Genomic DNA, 20,559 nt, shown 5'->3' on the forward strand with positions numbered 1-20,559 from the left:
CTGCACTTCAGGTCGGCCGAACATGCAAAGCATGTTCGGCCGACCCGAAGCCACCCGATGTACGGCTGATTTCAGCCGATATATGACTGAAATCAGCTATACAAGCCTGAAGTGAATAGCCGAACAGCATTCGGCTCACTTCACTTCGGGTCGGTTATTCACTCGGCTGCCTACGGTAGCTTTGTGAATACCATAGTGATATATGTATAGCCAAACCTTTTTTTTTACTTTTGAATACAGTAGGGAAGGGTTAAAATTCCTGTTAGTTTAATTTTTGCTGTCTGTTAGAAAGATTTCCCTTCACTTCCTGGTTCAGAGATGCAACAGGAAGAGAGAGAAAATCACTGCAAAGTGAAAGGAATTGTCCTCTTAGACAGATGTCAACAGAACAGATGTCCCTGTTGGAGTACTTCACCTTACCTCTTGTTCTCGTGACAACTCTAAGATTTTAGATTACTTTATGTCTCTGTGCAGGGCCGTCTTTGATATGAATTGGACCCTGGACAAACATTTTCTTGGGCCCCCCACCAAGCCAAGCCCGCTAACTGCCATGCAGTTTCTCTCTCCACCCCAACATCCCAAATCAATTTATTCATTTTATATTTTTTTTAAATGATTGGCCCAGTAACTTAAGGAGTGTGACAATCAGCCAGCGCTGCAGATATATAAAAAACATATCTGCGGTGCTCGCTGATTGTAACACTCCTGCAGTTACTGTTTGTGAATCACCCCCCTCTGCAACATTCACAAAGTCCGATAGAAGTGACGTTTCAGACCGATCAGTTGTTCTAGGCAGATATGATCGGTTCTCCTGCACTTGCGCACTGTGCCGATCTGCCCTGGAACAGCCGACAAAGCGCTGGAATGCTTGACCCAATAGGCGGTCACACATTCCATCGCTGTCAAACTGAGCGGGATTACGTTGTAATGTGTGACCACGTCACCGGTCACACATTCCAACGTAGTCACAAACTTTGATAAAACACCCGTCCCCTGTCCCCTGAGTAGTATCCAGTAGTGTGGGAGGAGCAGAGCACTGTGGCTCTGTCTCTCTCCAAAGCAAAGGGATCAGAGCCTATCATGAATGCCTAGAGCAGCCGGCCCGCCCATCTGCATCATCAGTTGCTAGGCAGACAGGGGGCTGATTAGCAGGGACACAGGCTTTAAGGTTCTAACATTTCCATACTCTATCAAAAACTAGCTGCACATATATATAACCTTTGATTAGCTACTAAAACTACAATTACCCTTTATCCAAAATTTCTTCTGATATTATACATAACTTCCATTTGTCTAAGTGTGATGTGAGTATTCATTATTATCTGTCTTCTCAGGAAGAGAACAATGTTCCAGAAGATTGTTGATCAGTCAAAGACATATGAAGAGCAACAGAAATGGGTGGAATACTTATCGATTGAAACAACGAGAAAAGAAATCATTATGTAGGTGCCCTCTCTGCTTAACTGGGAGAGGGCACTGCAGGCCACACAACATTACTTTCTCTTAGTATAGGTCCATGCTCATAAACAAATCACAAATCATGTAAGCTAGCTGAATGAAGTTACCTGGCAGTTGGAAGTGTTTTAGTTATTTCTCTAACCCTACCAATGAAATAAGCAGGGTGTGGATGGGTGCAAAAAAATATATAAACACCTTGCTGCAGTCAACTCCCAAGCTAGCTAACAGTGATGTAATGATGCTCGTACAACCTGCTGCACACTACATGGGGAAGGGTAGGTGAATGGACACCCAACTCACAGGAAACTGGACAAAAACAGCTTTTAGCAGAACACTGTCCCAGTTTTTTCGGCAGAGACATATTTTCTGGAATTTGGATGGGCCACTGCAAAATATAGTTCAAGCTTTGCGCATTGTTAAATAATTTCAGGAAGAAATACTTGTAGAATATTTGGTGCAAATGTGCCCATGTATATGTGCCTATAAATGGATTATCAAAACTTGGTATGGTATGACATTATCAAAACCTGGTATGGTATGACAGCATTGGTAGAGGCAGTAGTATGATGACCTTCTTTTTCTACATTTGTGGCAACTATTTGATTGCTTCTGCTAATGTGATTTAACTGAACATTTGTCTGTTATACAGAACAAGAAGGCGGTCCTTTTCTTACATGATCACTCTAAAGCTGGTCATACACCTATAGAATTTCTATAGATTTTCTATGGTCAGATGGAAAAAGTGCAAATTCCTCCATCTACGCTAAACTGTGTGGATGGAGGAATCTCCCACTAGGCCAAGCTTCAGTATCTTGCTAGTTGGCGCCCGCTGGCTGTCAAAATCTAATTGGATGCAGGCATTGTTCCGGTGTTTTGAGAGCCAGCGGGGCCAACTAGCAAAATGCTGAAGCTTGGCCCAGTGGGAGATTCCTCCATCCAAACAGTTTGGCATAGATGGAGGAATCTGCTGCACTTTTTCCATCTGACCATAGCTGCCTGTAATAAACAGGCAGCGCTTTGTCCATGACAGGTTACAAAGCGGGGAGGCTTTCCCTGCTGTGTAACCTGTTACAAGCCGCTCTGAATGGAATGGAGAAAAAGCTGTCAGCTGACTGCACGTCCCTGGTTATGGGGTGACAGCTGGGGTGCTCCTGTATTGTTACCTTTTCAGCAGCTGTGCTGACATAGTCCACCAATGCTGTTACTACAAAAGAACACAAAAGAGCGCAAAGGCAATGAGGAACTAACTAACTTGGCAGAACATGGCACAAAAAAAGCTGTTAGACACTTACATGTAAGTCCGGGGACCAGAGGAGGGGCGGCCTGTGTGGAAGATTGGGGTGCCCGAGGTGTATGCCCAAATTTGGCTGGTCTGCTGCCCGAAGGTGTTCGTCCACGGGGAGAGAGGAGAGAACTGTGAACGAGGAGAGAGGGAGCAGAGCAGGGACTCCGTCCGTGTCACCGCTGCATGAGTGAGAGATCCAAGCATTGTGGAGGAGACTCGGCGGCGTTACATCTGGCTGAGCTGCTGTGGCTATGGATGACAGTACTCGGTCTCTGTTAGATCGGAATGGAGCGGTGTGCAGGAGCCGTGGTAGCAACAGTAGGGGGATGCCGACATGCGGCGGGCGGTCAAGTCAGTGGTAGTAGTGGGGTAGGGAATATCGAGAGAGAGAGAGAGAGCCTGTTCTGCCAAGTTAGTTAGTTCCTCATTGCCTTTGCACCCTTTTGTGTTCTTTTGTTATTACATTTATAGGTTCTCCTCCTGTTACCAGGGCTGCATGTTAGTTAGTTATCCATTTTTAGGGTCTCCATCTGAGAGCGCTGTTTGTGTTTTTTTGTTTCAATGCTGTTACTAGGAAGCTAGTCCAGAGCAATGATGTGCAGTTGACACTGGAGTGTGTGCATAAAGACAAGAGGTAGTTGAATGAGGCTGATAGAGATGAGCAGCATTGAGATGAAAAAATATATGAAAATAGGGTGAAACAGCATTTTATCAAAAAAAAAAAAAAAAATACAGGTGGAATTTAGATCTGCTTTAACATTCATGATTTCACTGACATCATTCATTATCTGCAGGGCCATGATGATGACAGCTTGTGATTTATCTGCCATCACGAAACCATGGGAAGTGCAGAGCAAGGTCAGATGTTAGTCAATAATCATCTAATTCTTTGCACAATTTATATATATTTTATGTTTGAGTGTATATGGTATAAGCATATATTCATCTATAGTATTTAGTATTCATATTAGGTTCTTTATATTGTTCTAAGTTCATATTATGTATCTATGCTATATATGCTATCCATCAAATGCAATATTATTGGTTTCTGCTATTGTTTGTGAGGGTCTCAAACCAATATATTTGAAGATGTCATAAACAGATGCTTCTCCTCCTAAACATCAAAAGTACAGTGTCATCTTATAGATGCACAGTTCAAAGGTATATTATAAGGTGTAAACTAAAGTAACCAATGGATAGCAGTTAGAAGTGATCAGTCAGTAATTAAATCCATTAACAGAAATCTGATTGGGTGCCATAGGTTGTTGCAGTCTGGAGTTGGTAAAGTATTTAGATAAGTTGTAGAAATGTTGAAATACAATACTAAAGAATGTGGTGCATGTAGATTATTCAACACTCAGGGCACATCTGTTTTAACACTCCTTGCTCTGTACAACAAAATAATTTCAGTAATGAATTACAGTAAAAGAAAATGTGGTATATCTTAACCGTTGTGGTCAATGTAGTAGTGACCTCTTACATTGGTGGTCAATGAACCACTGCCCTCTAGCATTGAGGGCAGTGGTTCACTGTGGTTCACCATCACTGTCCTAAGCTGTAAATTGCCCTGTTAATTAAGTGGGATAAACATAATAAAATGCTCACTTTTTCTCTTATTTTTATAGGTTGCTCTTCTTGTTGCTGCTGAATTTTGGGAGCAAGGTGACCTGGAAAGGACAGTACTTCAGCAACAGCCTATTGTAAGTAAAGATTTTTTCCCGAAGGGTTGTCTGCTTCTTAGGTTCTGCCACTAGGCTGAACAGTAATGATACGCAAAGGACTTTAATGATAGCAGCTAATCAAGAACCATCTTGAAATATCTGACTTGTATGAACAAATTTATGATTATTGCAATTTCCACATTATCATTGTTCTTTCTGAACAAGATGACAATGTTCCCCATTGTCTCAGTCTAAGTATTATTTCTCAAATGTGCAATTTGCTCTGAGTCAATCACTCGTCTAGTACTAGAATAGTGCGAAGTGTAGCTAAGGACTGATTTTAAGAAATTATACTAGCTAAAATGATTTTAGAGTGCTTTTAGAAGAAATTGCAAAATCGACTTGTTATATTAACCTTTTTAGCTTTTGTTAGACTATGTATGTAAAATCATTAGCTTAGAAATAAACAATATAGGATGCACTCATGACACTGGTGCCAAAGAGCATTATGAATTTTCTAAATAAACTGAGCAGAAGAAACTGCCTTCAGATTCTCTTTCTCTTACTGAAACTCCATAGTGAACATAAGTCATGTGTAATGCACATAACTTCCGGGTCCAGTGATTGCAGGAGAGATCAGCGGTTAGAAGCCGCTAATCTCTCCTCCGATCCATCAGGGGAAACCCGCCATGCCGGTCCCGGGCTCACACTGGGGACAGAGGAAATCCGACGGCGGCGCCTGTATAGACGCCGGAACGCTTGTATTTAAACAGCAATCAACGGCTATTTAAAACGGTACCAAGAACACGGCTGCAGCAGCAGCCACGTTCTTGGTATAACCACTTCCAGCGGAGGACGTACATCTATGTGAACCCGCTGGAAGTGGTAAAGGGCCTGGTATGATTTTGGGGGGAACCCCACGCACTTTTTTTTATTTTTAACTTGTGGTCCCTCCTAAAATTCCTACCAGACCTAAAGGGCCTGGTATAACTTTTGGAGGGTACCCCACGCATTTTTTTAAATAGGGGTCCCTCCTAACATTCCTACTAGACCTAAAGTGTCTGGTTTAGTTTGGGAGGGGAACCCCACGTTGTTTTTGTTTTTTTTCCTTAATTTTTTAAAATTATTTTCTTAACTTTAAATTTTTTTAATTTGTTTACATTTATTTTTATAATTTTAAAAAAAAAATTCATTTGTTAAAATTTTTTCTACTCTGCTCGCTACCTTGGAGATAGCGAGCAGAATAGCCGAGCCAATTGTCGCTAGGTTGCATTCGGCTATTCACTCACTGCAGTTCGGCCCCTATAAGAATAGGGGCGAACGGAAGCAAGTGTACTGCCGAATGTTGGATCGGCTGAGTCGAACGGCTTCTGCACTTCTGAGCAAAGGTAGCCAATGTACAGCTGATTTTAGTCGATGTAGACATATAGAGCTGAAGTGAATAGCCGAACGATGTTGCCGGTTAGATCAGCCGATGTACGGCTGATTTTAGCCGATGTACTCGTACAGAGCTGAAGTGAATAGAGGTCACTCGGTTGCCTTCGGCAGCTTTGTGAATAACCCCCTTAGATATACATGCTCATTGCTAAACTCATTTTAATGATACTATTCTAAATCACAATTTGAAAAATAAATACTTTTTAATTATTTTTTAGTCCTGACCGTGATCAATAAATGTATAAAAAACCATAATACACTGGAGGGAATTTATCAAAGCACTTGCGAGTGTTTGAACTTGCACGTAAAATATTTGCACCAGATTTATCAAGCTAGCGTAATGTTGTTGATAAATGAGGTTTAACAAGTGCAGATGAAAACACGTGCAAAAAAGGTGAAAAAAAAAATGGCGGGGGGGGGGGGTTTATCAAAAAGGTGCGAGTGGTTGAAATTGCACGACCCACCTGAAAGCCTGCCTCATAACCCCGGCCTTAATTGCCAGTGCGTCACGATCCTGTCACCGCCAAAGCTCTGTCTGTCAGCACACAGGACGCGCAAGTACGCTCTGCTCCATCCAACTGGAATTCGAATGTTTTAATGAAGACTTAAAATATTTATACATGCTCTAAAAAAAAGATTATTTTTTGCCACTCTAAAAAAAAAAAATTGTTCACTTGCCTCCAAGCGTAGGGGAGGGGAGGAAAGGGGAAAAAAATCCCCAGCCTTGCCTATGACAGACAAATGAGGCCTTTGTGTCAAACGAGGTGACCTGCCCGGAGATTCTGTGGAGAATTGTGAATGGGCAGTATTATGAATGTGCGGATGGACAACCCGAATTAAAAAGGGAAAAAAAAAAATGGGGGGGGGGGGGGATTTATCAAACAGTTGCGAGTGTTTGAACTTGCACGGAATATATTTGCACCAGATTTATCAAGCTACTGTAATGTTGTTGATAAATGAGGTTTAATAGACTCCAAGAAAGAAGACTTCTAACTTCAGGCAAAAAGCTTAACTGTCGCATCTTGAAGAAGAGGTCATGGGGACTTCTTAAGTTGTGAGTGTTTTCTTAGGTGATGCTCCAGTTTCAGACAGCCCAGAACAAGTGCAGATGAAAACACGTGAAAAAAAGGTGCAAAAAACATGCAACTGAAAAATTAGTGCAAGCTCTGAAGAAAACAGGTGCAAAACAGGTGCAAAAAACATGCAGTTGAAAAAGTAGTGCAGGCTCTGAATAAAACAGGTGCATAACATGTGCAGTTGGAAAAGTAGTGCAAGCTCTGAAGAAAACAGGGGCACATGTTGAAAGACAGATTTGCACATAAACAAAAATTATCTAAGAGGCTAAAACTGTCGCAAGTGCTTTGATAAATTCCACCCATTGTCTTTAACCCCTACCTGTCGACAATCTATATAATAACCTTCCCTGACATGATACACTGTCCAAGGTTACGTTAATAAACATTAACCCTCTAACAGCCTCCAGCAGACATTTTGCGCAGCTGCTAGCTCTTTATATTGGCTGTCAATCATAGCCTTCCACTGATCTCAAGAATGACACACCTTCAGGCTGAAGTGTTTATTTGCTATCTATTTATTAGTTCAGCTGTCAAATGCACTTGTACCATTTAAAATAATATTACATTATTTGCTTTTTTTGCGCTTTTGTCAACCTATAATAAAAAAAGAAAAACAGTGTACCAAACAAAAACCTTTTATGTCTTAAAAAAATGTATAAAGATTATATAGGTGTGCAAATTAGTCACAGGGGCATATTTATAAAGCAGTGAATATAACATTCACCAATCATTTACTGGAGGTGAATTTCCATCCTGCTTGCTGCTTTATAAATATGCCCCATGGAGTTAAGTTTAACAGCACAAACTGTCATTGCTGAATTTGGCCTGGGCATCTAGGCATCAATGACATCTGATCAATAATGTGACTTTGTGTTTTTCTTCCATTATTAGTTTATATTGTAAAATACTTATCCTGCTTTAAAGAGTTTAATCGGAAATATATAAGAAAATTTAAGTTTGCATGTTTTCGCTGTTTCCTTAGCTTTTAATGTCTTTCGCTTCATATCTTGCTAGTCTTGCTGCCAGCAATAATACAGTACAGTTGTGCAAGAAAGAACATAGCAATAGTACTTACCATCAGTGATCTTCCATGATTTTTTGTTTATTTATAATAAATATTTTTCTGTGACAGCCCATGATGGACAGAAATAAGTCTGCGGAATTGCCAAAGCTCCAGTGTGGTTTCATTGACTTTGTGTGCACCTTTGTATATAAAGTAAGTCACAAAAACTGAGATATAGATGCAAAGGGTATACATTTTCCATGCATTGTACAAAATAGTAGAAGAACTGCTGTAGTAAGGCACATTTTAGTTTTTTCAAAATATATTTCTATTTATTTTTCCTCCACATCCACAGAGCATTTAGAAAAATACTAACTAAATTTAAAAATGTATAACTTTGTCCTGGAGTTATTTAAGTATTTAGATGATAATAACTATATCATTTCTACCTAAATGTAATGTTTTTTATAAACAGTTATTTATTTTATCCAACACCATTATGGTAAAACATTTCTTTCCCATAATGATAAAACCATTTAATATCCTAAAGGCATTGTTTTCCATTATGTGTTAAATTACATCATTGTGAAAACAAACAAAACAGTTAGATTTTCTTAAGGGAATCAGCATACTAGTTTGACAATAATCTGATATCTGGTTAAAAAACAAACTAAAAAAATAGCTCATGGAAACTGGATCTATCGAATACATGGCATTTAAGATACTGTGTATTGCCTTTTGTTTGATTTGGGATGGGCTGGGACCAGCTATAATGATACAGTAAAAGCACTTGAAAAATTGTGTTTAAGGACAGTTAATAATTTTATCCAACACCATTATGGTAAAACAGTTCTATAGCATTAAACTATTTAATATCATAAGGGCAATTTTTGCTGTTATGTGTTAAATTACCATATATACTCGAGTATAAGCCGTCCCGAATATAAGCCGAGGTACCTAATTTAATTGAGAAAACAAACAAAGCAGTTGGATTTTCTAAAGGGAATCAGAAAATATAAATATTTCATAATTTACTGTAAGTTATGATGTAATAATCGTGACAACTTTTACACTAATTTGCAATAATCTGGTCCCAACCCATCCTAGATGAAACAAAAGTCAACACACACTATCCTAAATGCCATATATTCTATAGATCCAGTTTCCAATGGCTTTTTGTTTGCATGGTTAACAAAGCAAACAAAAAGCCATTGGAAACTGGATCTATACAATATATGGCATTTAGGATAGTGTGTGTTGACTTTTGTTTCCTCTAGGATGGGTTGGGACCAGCTATAATGACACTCTAAAATTTCCAACCTATAACTGCCTATTGCCATGACAAAATGGTTTAACAGATAAATGTACAAACAGCATATCTGGTGTTTGGGTTTTGTTATAGTATTGAACATGTCATATAATGAAAATGTTTTTGTTTATTTTATTGATTTATAGAACTCTAAGGGGGTTATTCACAAAGTTGCCGAAGGCAGCCAAGTGAATAACCCAGCCGAAGTGAAGTGAGCCGACCTACTTTCGTACATCGGCCGCCTTCGGCTGCACTTCGGTCAGCCGAACATGCTCTGCATGTTCAGCTGAGCTGAAGTGCAGAAGGACTTGGACTCAGCCGATCCAACATTTGGATCGGCTGACCCGAAGCTGCGGCAGCTCGCTTGCTGCCGTTCGCCCCTATTCACATAGGGGCCGATCGGCAGTGAGTTTATAGCCAAATTCCGCTGAGCGGCATTCGGTTTGGCTATTCTGCTCGGTACCTCCTTGGTACCGAGCAGAATAGAAAATCAATGAAAAGAGTAAAAAAAAAAGTTGAAAAAATATTTTTACAAATGTAAATAAATGTGAAATAAAAAAAAATTAAGATTTTTTCAAAAAGAAAAAAAACAATAAAAAAACCAATTGAGCGGAACTAGCAGTGACAGCTAGCTCTGCCCAACTGTTTCATATTGCCTGGCACATGCTAGAGTCTTCTACCAGGTCCCAGCCAATGAATAACAAGTGCACGGAGCTGGCCGTGACATCACAGCCAGCTCCGCCCAGTTGTTATTGTTTAATGACAGATCAGTGTCCCCAGGTCATTTGGGGATGTTTATCTGCCTTTACAACTGGGCAGGCAGAGCCAGCTTTGAGATCACGGCTGGCTCCAAACCCAGCTATCATTTGCGGGGCGAAAGTCTGGTCTTCGGCAGGCCGTTCGCGCCGCTTCGGGTTTCACTTCGGCTGAGCCGTTTAGCCACCTTCGGCTGCTGTAGGGGCTATAGTGAATAGCCCCTACAGCAGCCCTTCGGTTCGACTGAACCGAAGGCCATAGGCAGCCAAACAGGGCCGAAGGATCAGCTGAAGCTACGGCTGGATGCTTCGGCTTCTACGTGCATAACCCCCTAAGAAATTCCACAGGGCTTTTTCATGTACGTAAACCATTTGCATCAGTCCCTAGCCCCATATAATGTTCTTTTACTTATCACTTCCACAATCCACCCCACTGAAACTGTTCCATTAATGAGGAATTGTACAATAAAGTCTGTTCAGAGACTCACAGTTCCTGGAGTGTCTATCTACTGTGTCACTTGCTGCACTCAGTGGTTCTTCCTGATGACCTCCATGTCACTAATAACTTTTCATGGAACATAACAAATACTATAACTACATATAACTTTAAATTGGGCAGAAATGTAAAAAAACACTTTCAGAATTACAGCAGAATGTAAAACACTGCCACAAGTCAAAATAGAAAACAGTCAATACCCATTAGACTCCTTTCAGGTGGTCAATCTGATCAGGCCCGCATGCCAGTTTCACAGGCAGATCTGATTGAATGCCCAATGTTAGTCTATGGGCAGCCGGATCTAAATGGACGTGTGTCAATCCACATCTGATTACCCCCGGCTCTGGCCAGGTCTGTAAAGCAAAACGGAAAATAGTTCTGTTTTGGCCAATCTGATTGTGATGGATCAAGGGTAATCTTATGTAAACAGACACATGTCCACTTACTTCTGGCTTCCTGTAGGGCTAACACGGACCCAGTAAGTTCAGCTGTTTCTTCCATTGGAAGAAATGGAAATAGAAATAGATGGAAGAAAAAATTGAACAGACACAGATGTCATGGATGTCTGTACACAAACACCCTGCTAATCAGAACTGACAGCTCCAGAGTGTGAAAGGAGCTTTAATGTTAGAATGCTCACAGGGATCTATGTTTGTTTATGGCTGGAAATGGAAGTCGGTAGTATGCTGTCATGTACTGTACAATGACATAGCTTTTCTCAGGTCCTCAATATTTGCCTTAAATAAACCAACCCCAAGGGAATTTGCAAAGGAATTTTTACTTGGCAGGGGATTTTTTCCCTTAGTTTAGTAAATGTGGTGAGACTTCACTTTGCAAAGAATACCCAATCATGTATTTGCCTTAAATGTTCCTTCTGTTGTGTTCTTCTTTTTGCAGAAATGAGTCAAGCTCAATTTACAAACATCTCTAGGTACACCTCTGTTGTAAAAATTAGTGTCAATGTTCTCATCAGTGTGATGTCTAAAAGTTTCTATGTAAAATTTAAATTCCTAAAGGATCAACACTATACATGTAGTACTTACATGGGCCATTTTATTGCCTCTTAGGAGTTTTCTCGCTTCCATGAAGAAATTCAACCAATGTTGGATGGCTTGCTTAATAACAGAAAGGAGTGGAAAGCTCTGCAAGATGAATATGAGGCAAAACTGAAAGTAATTGAAGAAGAGAAGAAGAAGAAGGACGATGAATTATCTGCTAAAAAAGGTGTGTGACCAATATACATTTATAGGGCTTCATATGAAAGTTATTTAAAGTTATTATTTAAAGTCAAACAAAACTCAAATTAAAAAAAAAAAAAACGTTGCTTGCTGACAGGTTTTATTGCAGAGAGACTCAGTGGGGTTGGTTTATTTTAGGCAAATAGTCTGTTCACTGTGCAAGGGAATTTTATCTTGGCTTAGTGAATGAGGTGAAGCATTGCTAACTCCCATCATCCAATCATGTGCAAGCAAAAATACAGTTTTTTTAAAATTTCCTTGCACATGATTGGGTATTCTTTGCAAAGTGAAGTCTCACCACATTTACTAAACTAAGGGAAAAAATCCCCTGCCAAGTAAAAATTCCTTTGCAAATTCCCTTGGGGTTGGTTTATTTAAGGCAAATAGTCCGTGCACTTTGCATGGGAAATTTATCTTAGCTTAGTGAATGAGGTGAAGCGTTGCTGACTTCCATCATCCAATCATGTGCGAGCACAATTACTAAGCTAAGGAAACATTTCCCTGCAAATCAACCCAGGTATGTCTCTGCAAAAAAAGCATCTTACTTGCTTGGCATTGGTTTAATTCTGCTTTAAGGATAAGTGCTCTTTAAAATTAAAGTGTACTTGTGTTTTAATCTGGCACTGAGAAACAAAAACAGGCTATCACATGATGTCTTTGTTCTTTTGAGCTATCCAGGAACACTTAAATACAGAGTGCTCTACTAAACAAATATTGACTTTCTAGTTGAATTCTGGTGCTTGGAGCCACCACAATCCCCCCATACCTTAGTCCAACAATGCCATGGGTCTCTATTACCAGTTAATCTGGTGGTGAAGCCGGAAGTATGGGGTGGTATGCACTATCTTCAAAAGGAAAGGTTCCCAAGGCTCTCAGGAAGCATACTGACACTATTTTTTACAGGCACCTAGAGGTACCTGCTATTGCTTTACAGTAGAACATAACAGCATTTAATGCCACTAGAAATTTGCTTTAGTAATCAAAGAACAATCTAACCATAAAGACTAACAGCAATCAGTGCTGGCAGTCTGTCATTATTTGTATTAGCCAGTCATCTTTTGATTGATGCATGTGCCACATTTGGATGGGAAGGAGTTCCGGAGATCACATACACTGTGCCATCATCGACAATTGAAAGTAAAATTGAAAATAGAGGTACAAGCTACAATTACTTTTTGTGATATTGAGGCTTTTTTTACTAAAGAGTTGAGAATCTACACACAAATAAGTATGTGGATATTTACTTCAGTTATCCAATCAGGTGAAAAGCAAATTCATGTTCACTTTGAATACCCAATCATGTGCAGATGCATTTCACATGACTGGATAATTGAAGTGAATGTTCACACAATTTTTAAGTGAAGATTCTCAAATTCTCAAATAAGTGCACTTATACTTTAACAGAACATGTAAAAAGCCTTATGGCATACTGATTTCTTTTTAGGATGTCTCAAATACATAGATGTAAAAGATACCTATAGACATGAAATGATTTTTGGTTGGATCAGGAGACTCATTTTATGTCTATAAGTTGAAGCAGACAATGCTGGTTTCTTTTTGTGAAAATTGGGGATCAGCTAGGATGGATATTTTAATCCCTCACATCTGACTACTGCCTCATGGCTAGGCTTATGGAGTCTCACAAAACTAATATTTTGAAATGTGTTTAGTATTGTTCATCTCTTAGTGCGCATTCACGCTAGCCGCTGTGCTACATCATGGTGCCCGGCACAGTGCTGATGGGCCAATCCAAGCACATTGCACTGTTTTTTTGGTTTTTTTCACAAGTGACATTTCATTAACTATATTATAAGTGCCAGATTGCTGGTGACACTGTTTTGTAGTGGGGATTATTCTAATATATTAAAACAGTTAACAGACGGAAGCCAGCATTCCCTGACATCATCATTATTTTTACAATACGTTTAAGATAAAGAGATTTAGAAGCAGGCAGGATTTGTTGAACAAGTGCATCCCTATTACCCAAATGTAGATGCCATTAGTAGGTGAATTCTGATTAGTGTTACCTGATTGTCTGTTAACTCACTAAGTAGACCAACTTTTTTTTTAAAGTATAGATTAGAATATGAATAGTAAATGGAAAATATGCGCTAAGGATATAGCAATTTCCCAAAATGATATAGAGCTGCTATGAATAAATTAATGGATTGAATGCACAACACACAGCGCTAAATACCAAAAAATGGTGACAAATAATAATGTGCTCCAAGATGGAGACTCTGATCTGGTTTAGAGTTAGGACCGCACTATAAGAGGTGCCTTGGCGCGACTGTGCGGCTTTCACATTTTCTGACGTGTATCCAAACCTCTGTTTTTAACCTTAGTGTGCGACAAGTTTTTTTACATGCTAGCTTGTGAGTGTGCCAGGAAAACTTTTTGCTGTTTGACGAAATAATAAGTGCAAAACGCCACTCAAATGATCTCAATAAAATAGCATAAATACTGTGATGAAATCTAATAAGATAACAGCCATATATAGTGACATATGTTAATAAATACAAAACAATGGCCTCAGATGCAATATAAATAAATAACATGAATTAAATAAAGTGATAAGACCCCCAAAAGAGGGATAAATATTTATGAATGTATATGGTGAACAGATATAGATCTAAAAGTCCCAAAGCGTGAGATCTATAAGGTGCAAATAAGACAAAAATTCACTCCGTGCAAGATGTTGGTGATCCTCAAGCGCCAACCCCCATAGTCAAACACTTAACAGAAATGTTTGACTAAATCAGCATTCAAACAGAGCTTCCTGTTGGTGTGGAACAATCGCCTGCGATCTTCTCAGCATCGATAATGAAACCCAGATTCTCAATGTATAGATGGCAGCATTCCAGCAGCAACCAAAAATAGAAGGAATCGCTCATTGTGCAGTATAAAATGATTTATTTAAAAAAGAATATAGCACACTCACATGTTGAAATCTCCTTTATCCGGCCGGTAACAAAACAGTCTCCTTCACAGACTCACAATAGCTTTCAGGAACACCGTCAGTAGGACCCGCCTTTGACGCTTTTCGTCATCAAAGGACGTTCTTAAAATTACGCAGATCTGCCTTTGATGATGAAACGTGTCAAGGGCGGGTCCTACTGACGGTGTTCCTGGAAGCTATTGTGAGTGAAAAGTGTAAGTCATCAGTGCATTCAATATATATTTTGTCCAAGAAATATGTTGAGCAGGACCCTACACTAACTGCACTCCCTTTTGCTAACACTAACTGCAGTCCCTTTTGCTAACACTAACTGCACTCCCTTTTCACTAACATTAATCGCACTCCCTGTTCACTAACACTAACTGCCCCTAATCTATCCACTAGCCCATCTAAGAAAAAAAACTGGGCTGGACAGGCTCTCAGGGGGGCTATGCAGACTCCTAGGTTGTCTGTGCGGGCTCTCAGGTGGGCTGCGGGCACTGTAGAAGCTCTCAGGGGGACTGCAGGCTTTGTGCGGGCTGTGTGCGGGCTCTCAGGTTGACTGCAGGCTCTGTAACACACTGGACTCTGCACTTAGTAACGCACTGCACTCAGGACTTAGTAACGCACTGGACTCAGGACTTAGTAACCCAATGGGCTCCGGACTTAATAACGCAATGGACTCAGGACCTAGTAACGCACTGGACTTAGGATTTAGTAACGCACTTGACACTGGACTTATTAACGCTCTGGACTTAGTAACACACTGGACACTGAACTTATTAACGCACTGGACTCTAGACTTAGTAACGCACTGAACTCTGGACTTAGTAATGTACTGGACTCTGGACTTAGTAACGCAATGGACTCAGGACCTAGTAACGCACTGGTCTTAGGATTTATTAACGCACTGCACACGGGACGTATTAACGCACTGGACTCTGGACTTAGTAACACACTGGACTTAGTAATGCACTGGACTCTGGCCTTAGTAACATGATGGACTCAGGACCTAGTAACGCACTGAGCTCAAGACTTAGTAACACACGGGGCTCAGGACTCAGTAACGCATGGGGCTCAGGACTTAGTAATGCACTGGGCTCAGGACTTAGTACCGCACTGGATTCTGGACTTAGAAACACACTGGACTCAGGGCTTACTAACGCACTGGACGCAGGGCTTAGTAATGCCCTGGACTCAGGACCCACCTGAGGACCCTCAGGACACACCTGGGACCCTGCAGAGCCCACCTAAGACCCCACACATTCCTGAGACCCCACACAGCCCACGTTAGAGTGACCCTGCAGAGCACACCATAGATCTTGCACAGCCCATCTGAGACTCTCTATCGTGGGCTCTGCAAGTTCTCAGGTGGGCTGGTCGGGTTCCCTTTCCATGCACCTCCTCCCAGCTCCTCTTTCCTGTCGATGCTGGGGCCGGACCTCCTCCGCCACTGGACCGGCGCTGCTGGGGCCTGGCCTTCTTCGCTAAAGTACCAACGCCTCCTCCACCTCCTCCCTGTCACTTCTGCTATGCAGCCCCTGATATGGCCAATACCCATGTAAGGGGCCCAGGCCCCCCAAGCTGCCCAGGCCCCTCACATGTGTATCAGCTGAATCCCCCTGATGGCGGCCCTGACCTGCGTATAACCACACTGGATCAATGCAGGTTACCGCAAGGACAAATAGAAAACAATTGTTCTCACAATTTACACCACAATATGGGTGGGATGGGTGATGCACTGTTCTGTGATACAAACATGCTGCATTTTTTGCAGTGCACTTGATGCCACCGCAAGTTGCTCCATGGCAGCACAGTGCACATAATGTTAAAAAAATTTAAAAAGTGACAGCTGCAGCAGAGCTGCCACAATGCATTAGCCTGTCCACTAATACACTGCGTTTAGCAAACAGGCTAGTGTGAAGGGCCATGATTTTCTTTAGACAGACTGCTACAACTACTTACAGGCAGCTTGCTCTTGTAGGCAATGTGTAGTGATTTTGTACATGTTTTCCTCATTTATTATGGTCAGTAATAAAAAATAATAATGACCGAAAACTGTTTAAAAAAAATCCACTATGTAAAGTAGCAGGGCCGTAGATATTTTTTTTTCCTGGGGGGGGTTCAGCTTCCTCAAATTATAAGATTTTATGTAGCAGACACACCAAGGTTTGAAAAAAATATACCGGCCATATCATTCCTAAACCAATCCTTTACCCTGAGCAATACCGATTTTGTTGTTCGACACCATATGGATAAAAACCATGTTTTCAAAAGACTTATAATTGGTACCTACCAATTCACACAAACCACTTAGTATACACTTATTGGGATTTTTTTTAAACCAAAAATATTTAGCAGAATACATTTTGGCCTAATTTTAGGAAGAAATGTAATTTTATTTGATATTTTGTATAACAAAAAGTTGAAAATATTTATTTCCACTATTTCCACAATTTTTTGTCTCTTTTCATTTATATAACATTTTTTTAATAAAAACCAGCAGCGATCAAATAGCACCAAAAGAAAGCTCTATTTGGGTAAACGTGCACGGCCGTATTGGGCAGCTCCCAGGAAGGACAGGTGCTGCATGTGATTAGTACACAGCCCCTGTCCTTCTCTATGGGAGTACATGACCAAACGCCGCCCTACGCTCACCCCAAGTGCAGGTCCGTATAGGTACAGGTGTCCCGTCTTGGAAGCAGACAGGATCCATCCTGTCAGCGTACGAGTACCCGCACAGACGTGCAGGGTGGGTGAGCGTAGGGCGGCATACGGCCACGTACTCGGGAGCTGCCAGATACGGCCGTGCACGCAGCACGGAGCTGTGCGTGCATTAAAAGTACAAAAGACAAAAAAACTGCTTCCAAGTATAATCTGAAGCAAAATTTAATAAGAGGCGTATAAGTCTGGAAAAGTGACACCCATAAAGTACACTGTTTTGCATTGTGAACCTTAAAATAGAACTCCAGGATTTAAAAAAAGAGAACCCTTGCAGTGGGGCTAGGGCAACACTGCAAGGGTTAACTGATTGTTTTGTCTAGGGAGAGAAAATAAAGAAGAAATACTCACTCAATCCTAGGTCCCGCCTGGCTGCTGGACCGGTCTCCGCAGCCATTTCACCCCCAGGCTCTGGCGGTCTAAGAACCTGTGATGTCATCATGTCTAATACAGGCTATTAGATGTGCATACCCCAGTCTAATCGGAGGGGGAGAGAGGTGAGCAGGCACTGTGGCAAGACTGAGGATCAGGTGAGTATTTCTTCTTTATTTTTGCCGTAGACCAATATGAGCAGTTAACCCTTGCAGAGCGGGGATAGTATGCTGAGTGTATAAATATTGTATATATGAATATAAAGTAATGAATCTCAGCTATTTGAAGCATCAGTAGGTTGCAAGAGTCACATAAGGATGCTTTACTTGTGTGTCAATGTGCATTATTTAGCATATTACGGTATGACTTTCTATGTGCAGTATCACTGACATTAAAAACAATCTTTGAATTTCTAAATGCTTCAGTAGAATGGTTGTTCAAGTATCAAATTGAATTATTTTATGAATCTGAGTCAGTGTCCTGAGCCTGCTAATGAATTAAATATTCGATAAAGCAATCCCTTCATTTGGTAAAGTAATACTTTATGATGAAATAAAATTAATAGATTATCAATAAAAGCCAGATAGCATGAATATGGTCTCTTATTTGCTGAACTTGTTTCCCAGACCTGCACAACATATTTAATTAAATCGCCCTTAATCCATAATCTTCTTAAATCCTCTTTTGCTAAAGTCACTTTAGTTATTCAGTCAATTTATTTTCAATCAGCTGTCCTTAATTGCCCAGGTGACATGGCATATTCCTCAGTAATGTGTGGCATGGCGATGTAATACACCTAAAGATTTTTGAAATGGTGTTTCCCAGTTACAGTGGTTCAAACAAAATTGTAACAAGGGTATTTGTGTAACTGTGGTTTGTACTTAAATGCATATAAAATGATTATATACAGCAGTGTTAGGGGTGTTCATAGCCTTTTTGAGGCGGCGGGGTTGGGTGGGGTGGGGGGTGCTGGATGGTGCGGATGGTGCTTAATCAGTTGAGGGGTGCTGATGGAGAATGATGCCACTAGGAGCTGAAGATGTGTAAGGGCTCTATATCTCCCTACCCAGCTCTTAGCAACCTGAGACGCTCTGGATGGAAGGGTGAAACAGGCACACTGCAAACATTGTGCTGCAGAGTGGCCATGCTGCTGTGCCTGCCACCCCCCTCAAGTGCCCCATCAGAAATACAACATATATGTGGGGCTGGCAGGATAAAAGCAATAGCTTGATGACAATGAAAATGTAAGGTTAACATTTATATTGATTAAAAAAAAGCTAAAAGGAAGCTTTACATAATAAACTTTACTTTGTCAAATGAGAATTTTAAAAAGTTTTAAAAAACAACATAGTATAGTTACCCGGTTTCCCCGAAAATAAGACCTACCCCAAATATAAGACCTAGTACTATTTTTGTGAATTTCTAAAATATAAGACCTACCCCGAAAATAAGACCTAGTTGTGACCATTTCCAGGGCCAGTGGTGGCATAAGGGGGAACTTAATCAGCGGTGCTAACGAAGCCAGCGCTAGAGGAAGCGAGGCGGCAGCGGAGGGAGCAGAGCCGCATAAGCCGATGCATCCTCTATAGCGCCGGCTCCCATCACAGGCGGAGTGATATCAAATGCACTCCGCCTGTGAGGAATCGATAGTGAAAGTGAGCTTCGCTCATTCTGGCCAGCGATTGGTTAGCAAATTGCTCTTGGAAAGGTACGGTACCCCTGATTGCCTTGATCACCATATTTTTGTACATGAATAAGTGTGGATTGTTGTACATTTTAAAAAATAAAAAAATAAGACCTACCCCGAAAATAAGACCCGGTGTGTTTTTATGAGCCCAAAAAAATATAAGACAGTGTCTTATTTTCGGGGAAACATGGGTAATACTATAGTCATGATATTAACGTATCCTTCCTTTGCTTGTTGCCTAAAGTTTTTACCCATTTATGTAATGCCCTAGTGATGATATACCAAATCCTATCTTAAAACAAAAACAATTGACATGAAAGGAAAGAGAGTCAGGGTTTGTAAGACACACAGTATACAAACAATAAATCATGAATTGCATTTCCTGCCAGTAAGCTTAGCATGTTGTCGATAGATACCATATGACCGAGACTGAGCTTTTGGAGAATACTCAAGTCACTCTTCTATTGTATTTTCTAATCTATAAAATCAATTTTTTTTCTATTTACAGCTGCTGCTGATGGAGGAGGGGCAAATGCGGATAAATCTTCAACTTGCACATTAATTTGAATTCTTTAGTAACAAATATGTTTTGTACTTATTCGGAAGGAATTCATCTCTTTGATTATTTGTTAGTTAAATATGGACTAGTTATAACTTACACGTTCATCTATTTTGCTATTCACTGAGTTCATCTTGTAACATTTGTGAATAATTGTGAATGATACTCTGCAAACTCCTACAGCATATCCAAAGAACAGTAATAATTCAACAGTAAAGTCAACTTGACCTGGCCTAAAATGTTTCAGCACGGTAACAACACTGCAGAAGTCTAGGCTCTTTTAAATCCTAGTTTGGGCTGTATGTAAAACCTTGGCATCTGTCAAAGTCAAGATTAAACCCTACCACCTCCTGACACTAAGCCCTGCTTTTTGTCATTCAACTATCAAATCACCACTGAGGTATTGGCATTTGACACTTGAATGCTGGTAGGGTCTTACTGCAAAGAGAGGTTGAGTTATTCTCAAATTCAGAAGTTTAAGTGTATCTACACCCAAGGAATGTAATATATTGTAGCTTTCCCGTACTTGGATGTGGATACGTTTTTCCAGACTAAGTACATTTT

General features: G+C 40.5%; 1 protein-coding gene across 1 annotated transcript in view; it reads left to right on the top strand.

The window, feature by feature from the left end:
- Window positions 1–20,003, top strand: part of LOC108788172 (rod cGMP-specific 3',5'-cyclic phosphodiesterase subunit beta-like) — a gene marked incomplete at its 5' end in the record, with an annotated part of 59,535 nt that extends 39,532 nt beyond the window's left edge. Inside the window, 5 exons of the mRNA XM_018557897.1 lie at window positions 3,538–3,601; window positions 4,369–4,443; window positions 8,050–8,133; window positions 11,548–11,704; window positions 19,945–20,003. Of these exons, the coding sequence (XP_018413399.1) occupies window positions 3,538–3,601; window positions 4,369–4,443; window positions 8,050–8,133; window positions 11,548–11,704; window positions 19,945–20,003 (439 nt within the window). The remainder of the gene's footprint in view (window positions 1–3,537; window positions 3,602–4,368; window positions 4,444–8,049; window positions 8,134–11,547; window positions 11,705–19,944) is intronic.
- Between the last annotated feature and the right edge of the window lie 556 nt (window positions 20,004–20,559).

The sequence above is a fragment of the Nanorana parkeri genome, unplaced genomic scaffold (assembly GCF_000935625.1).
Source record: "Nanorana parkeri isolate BGI_ZX_2015 unplaced genomic scaffold, ASM93562v1 scaffold310, whole genome shotgun sequence".
Taxonomy (NCBI): Eukaryota; Metazoa; Chordata; class Amphibia; order Anura; family Dicroglossidae; genus Nanorana; species Nanorana parkeri.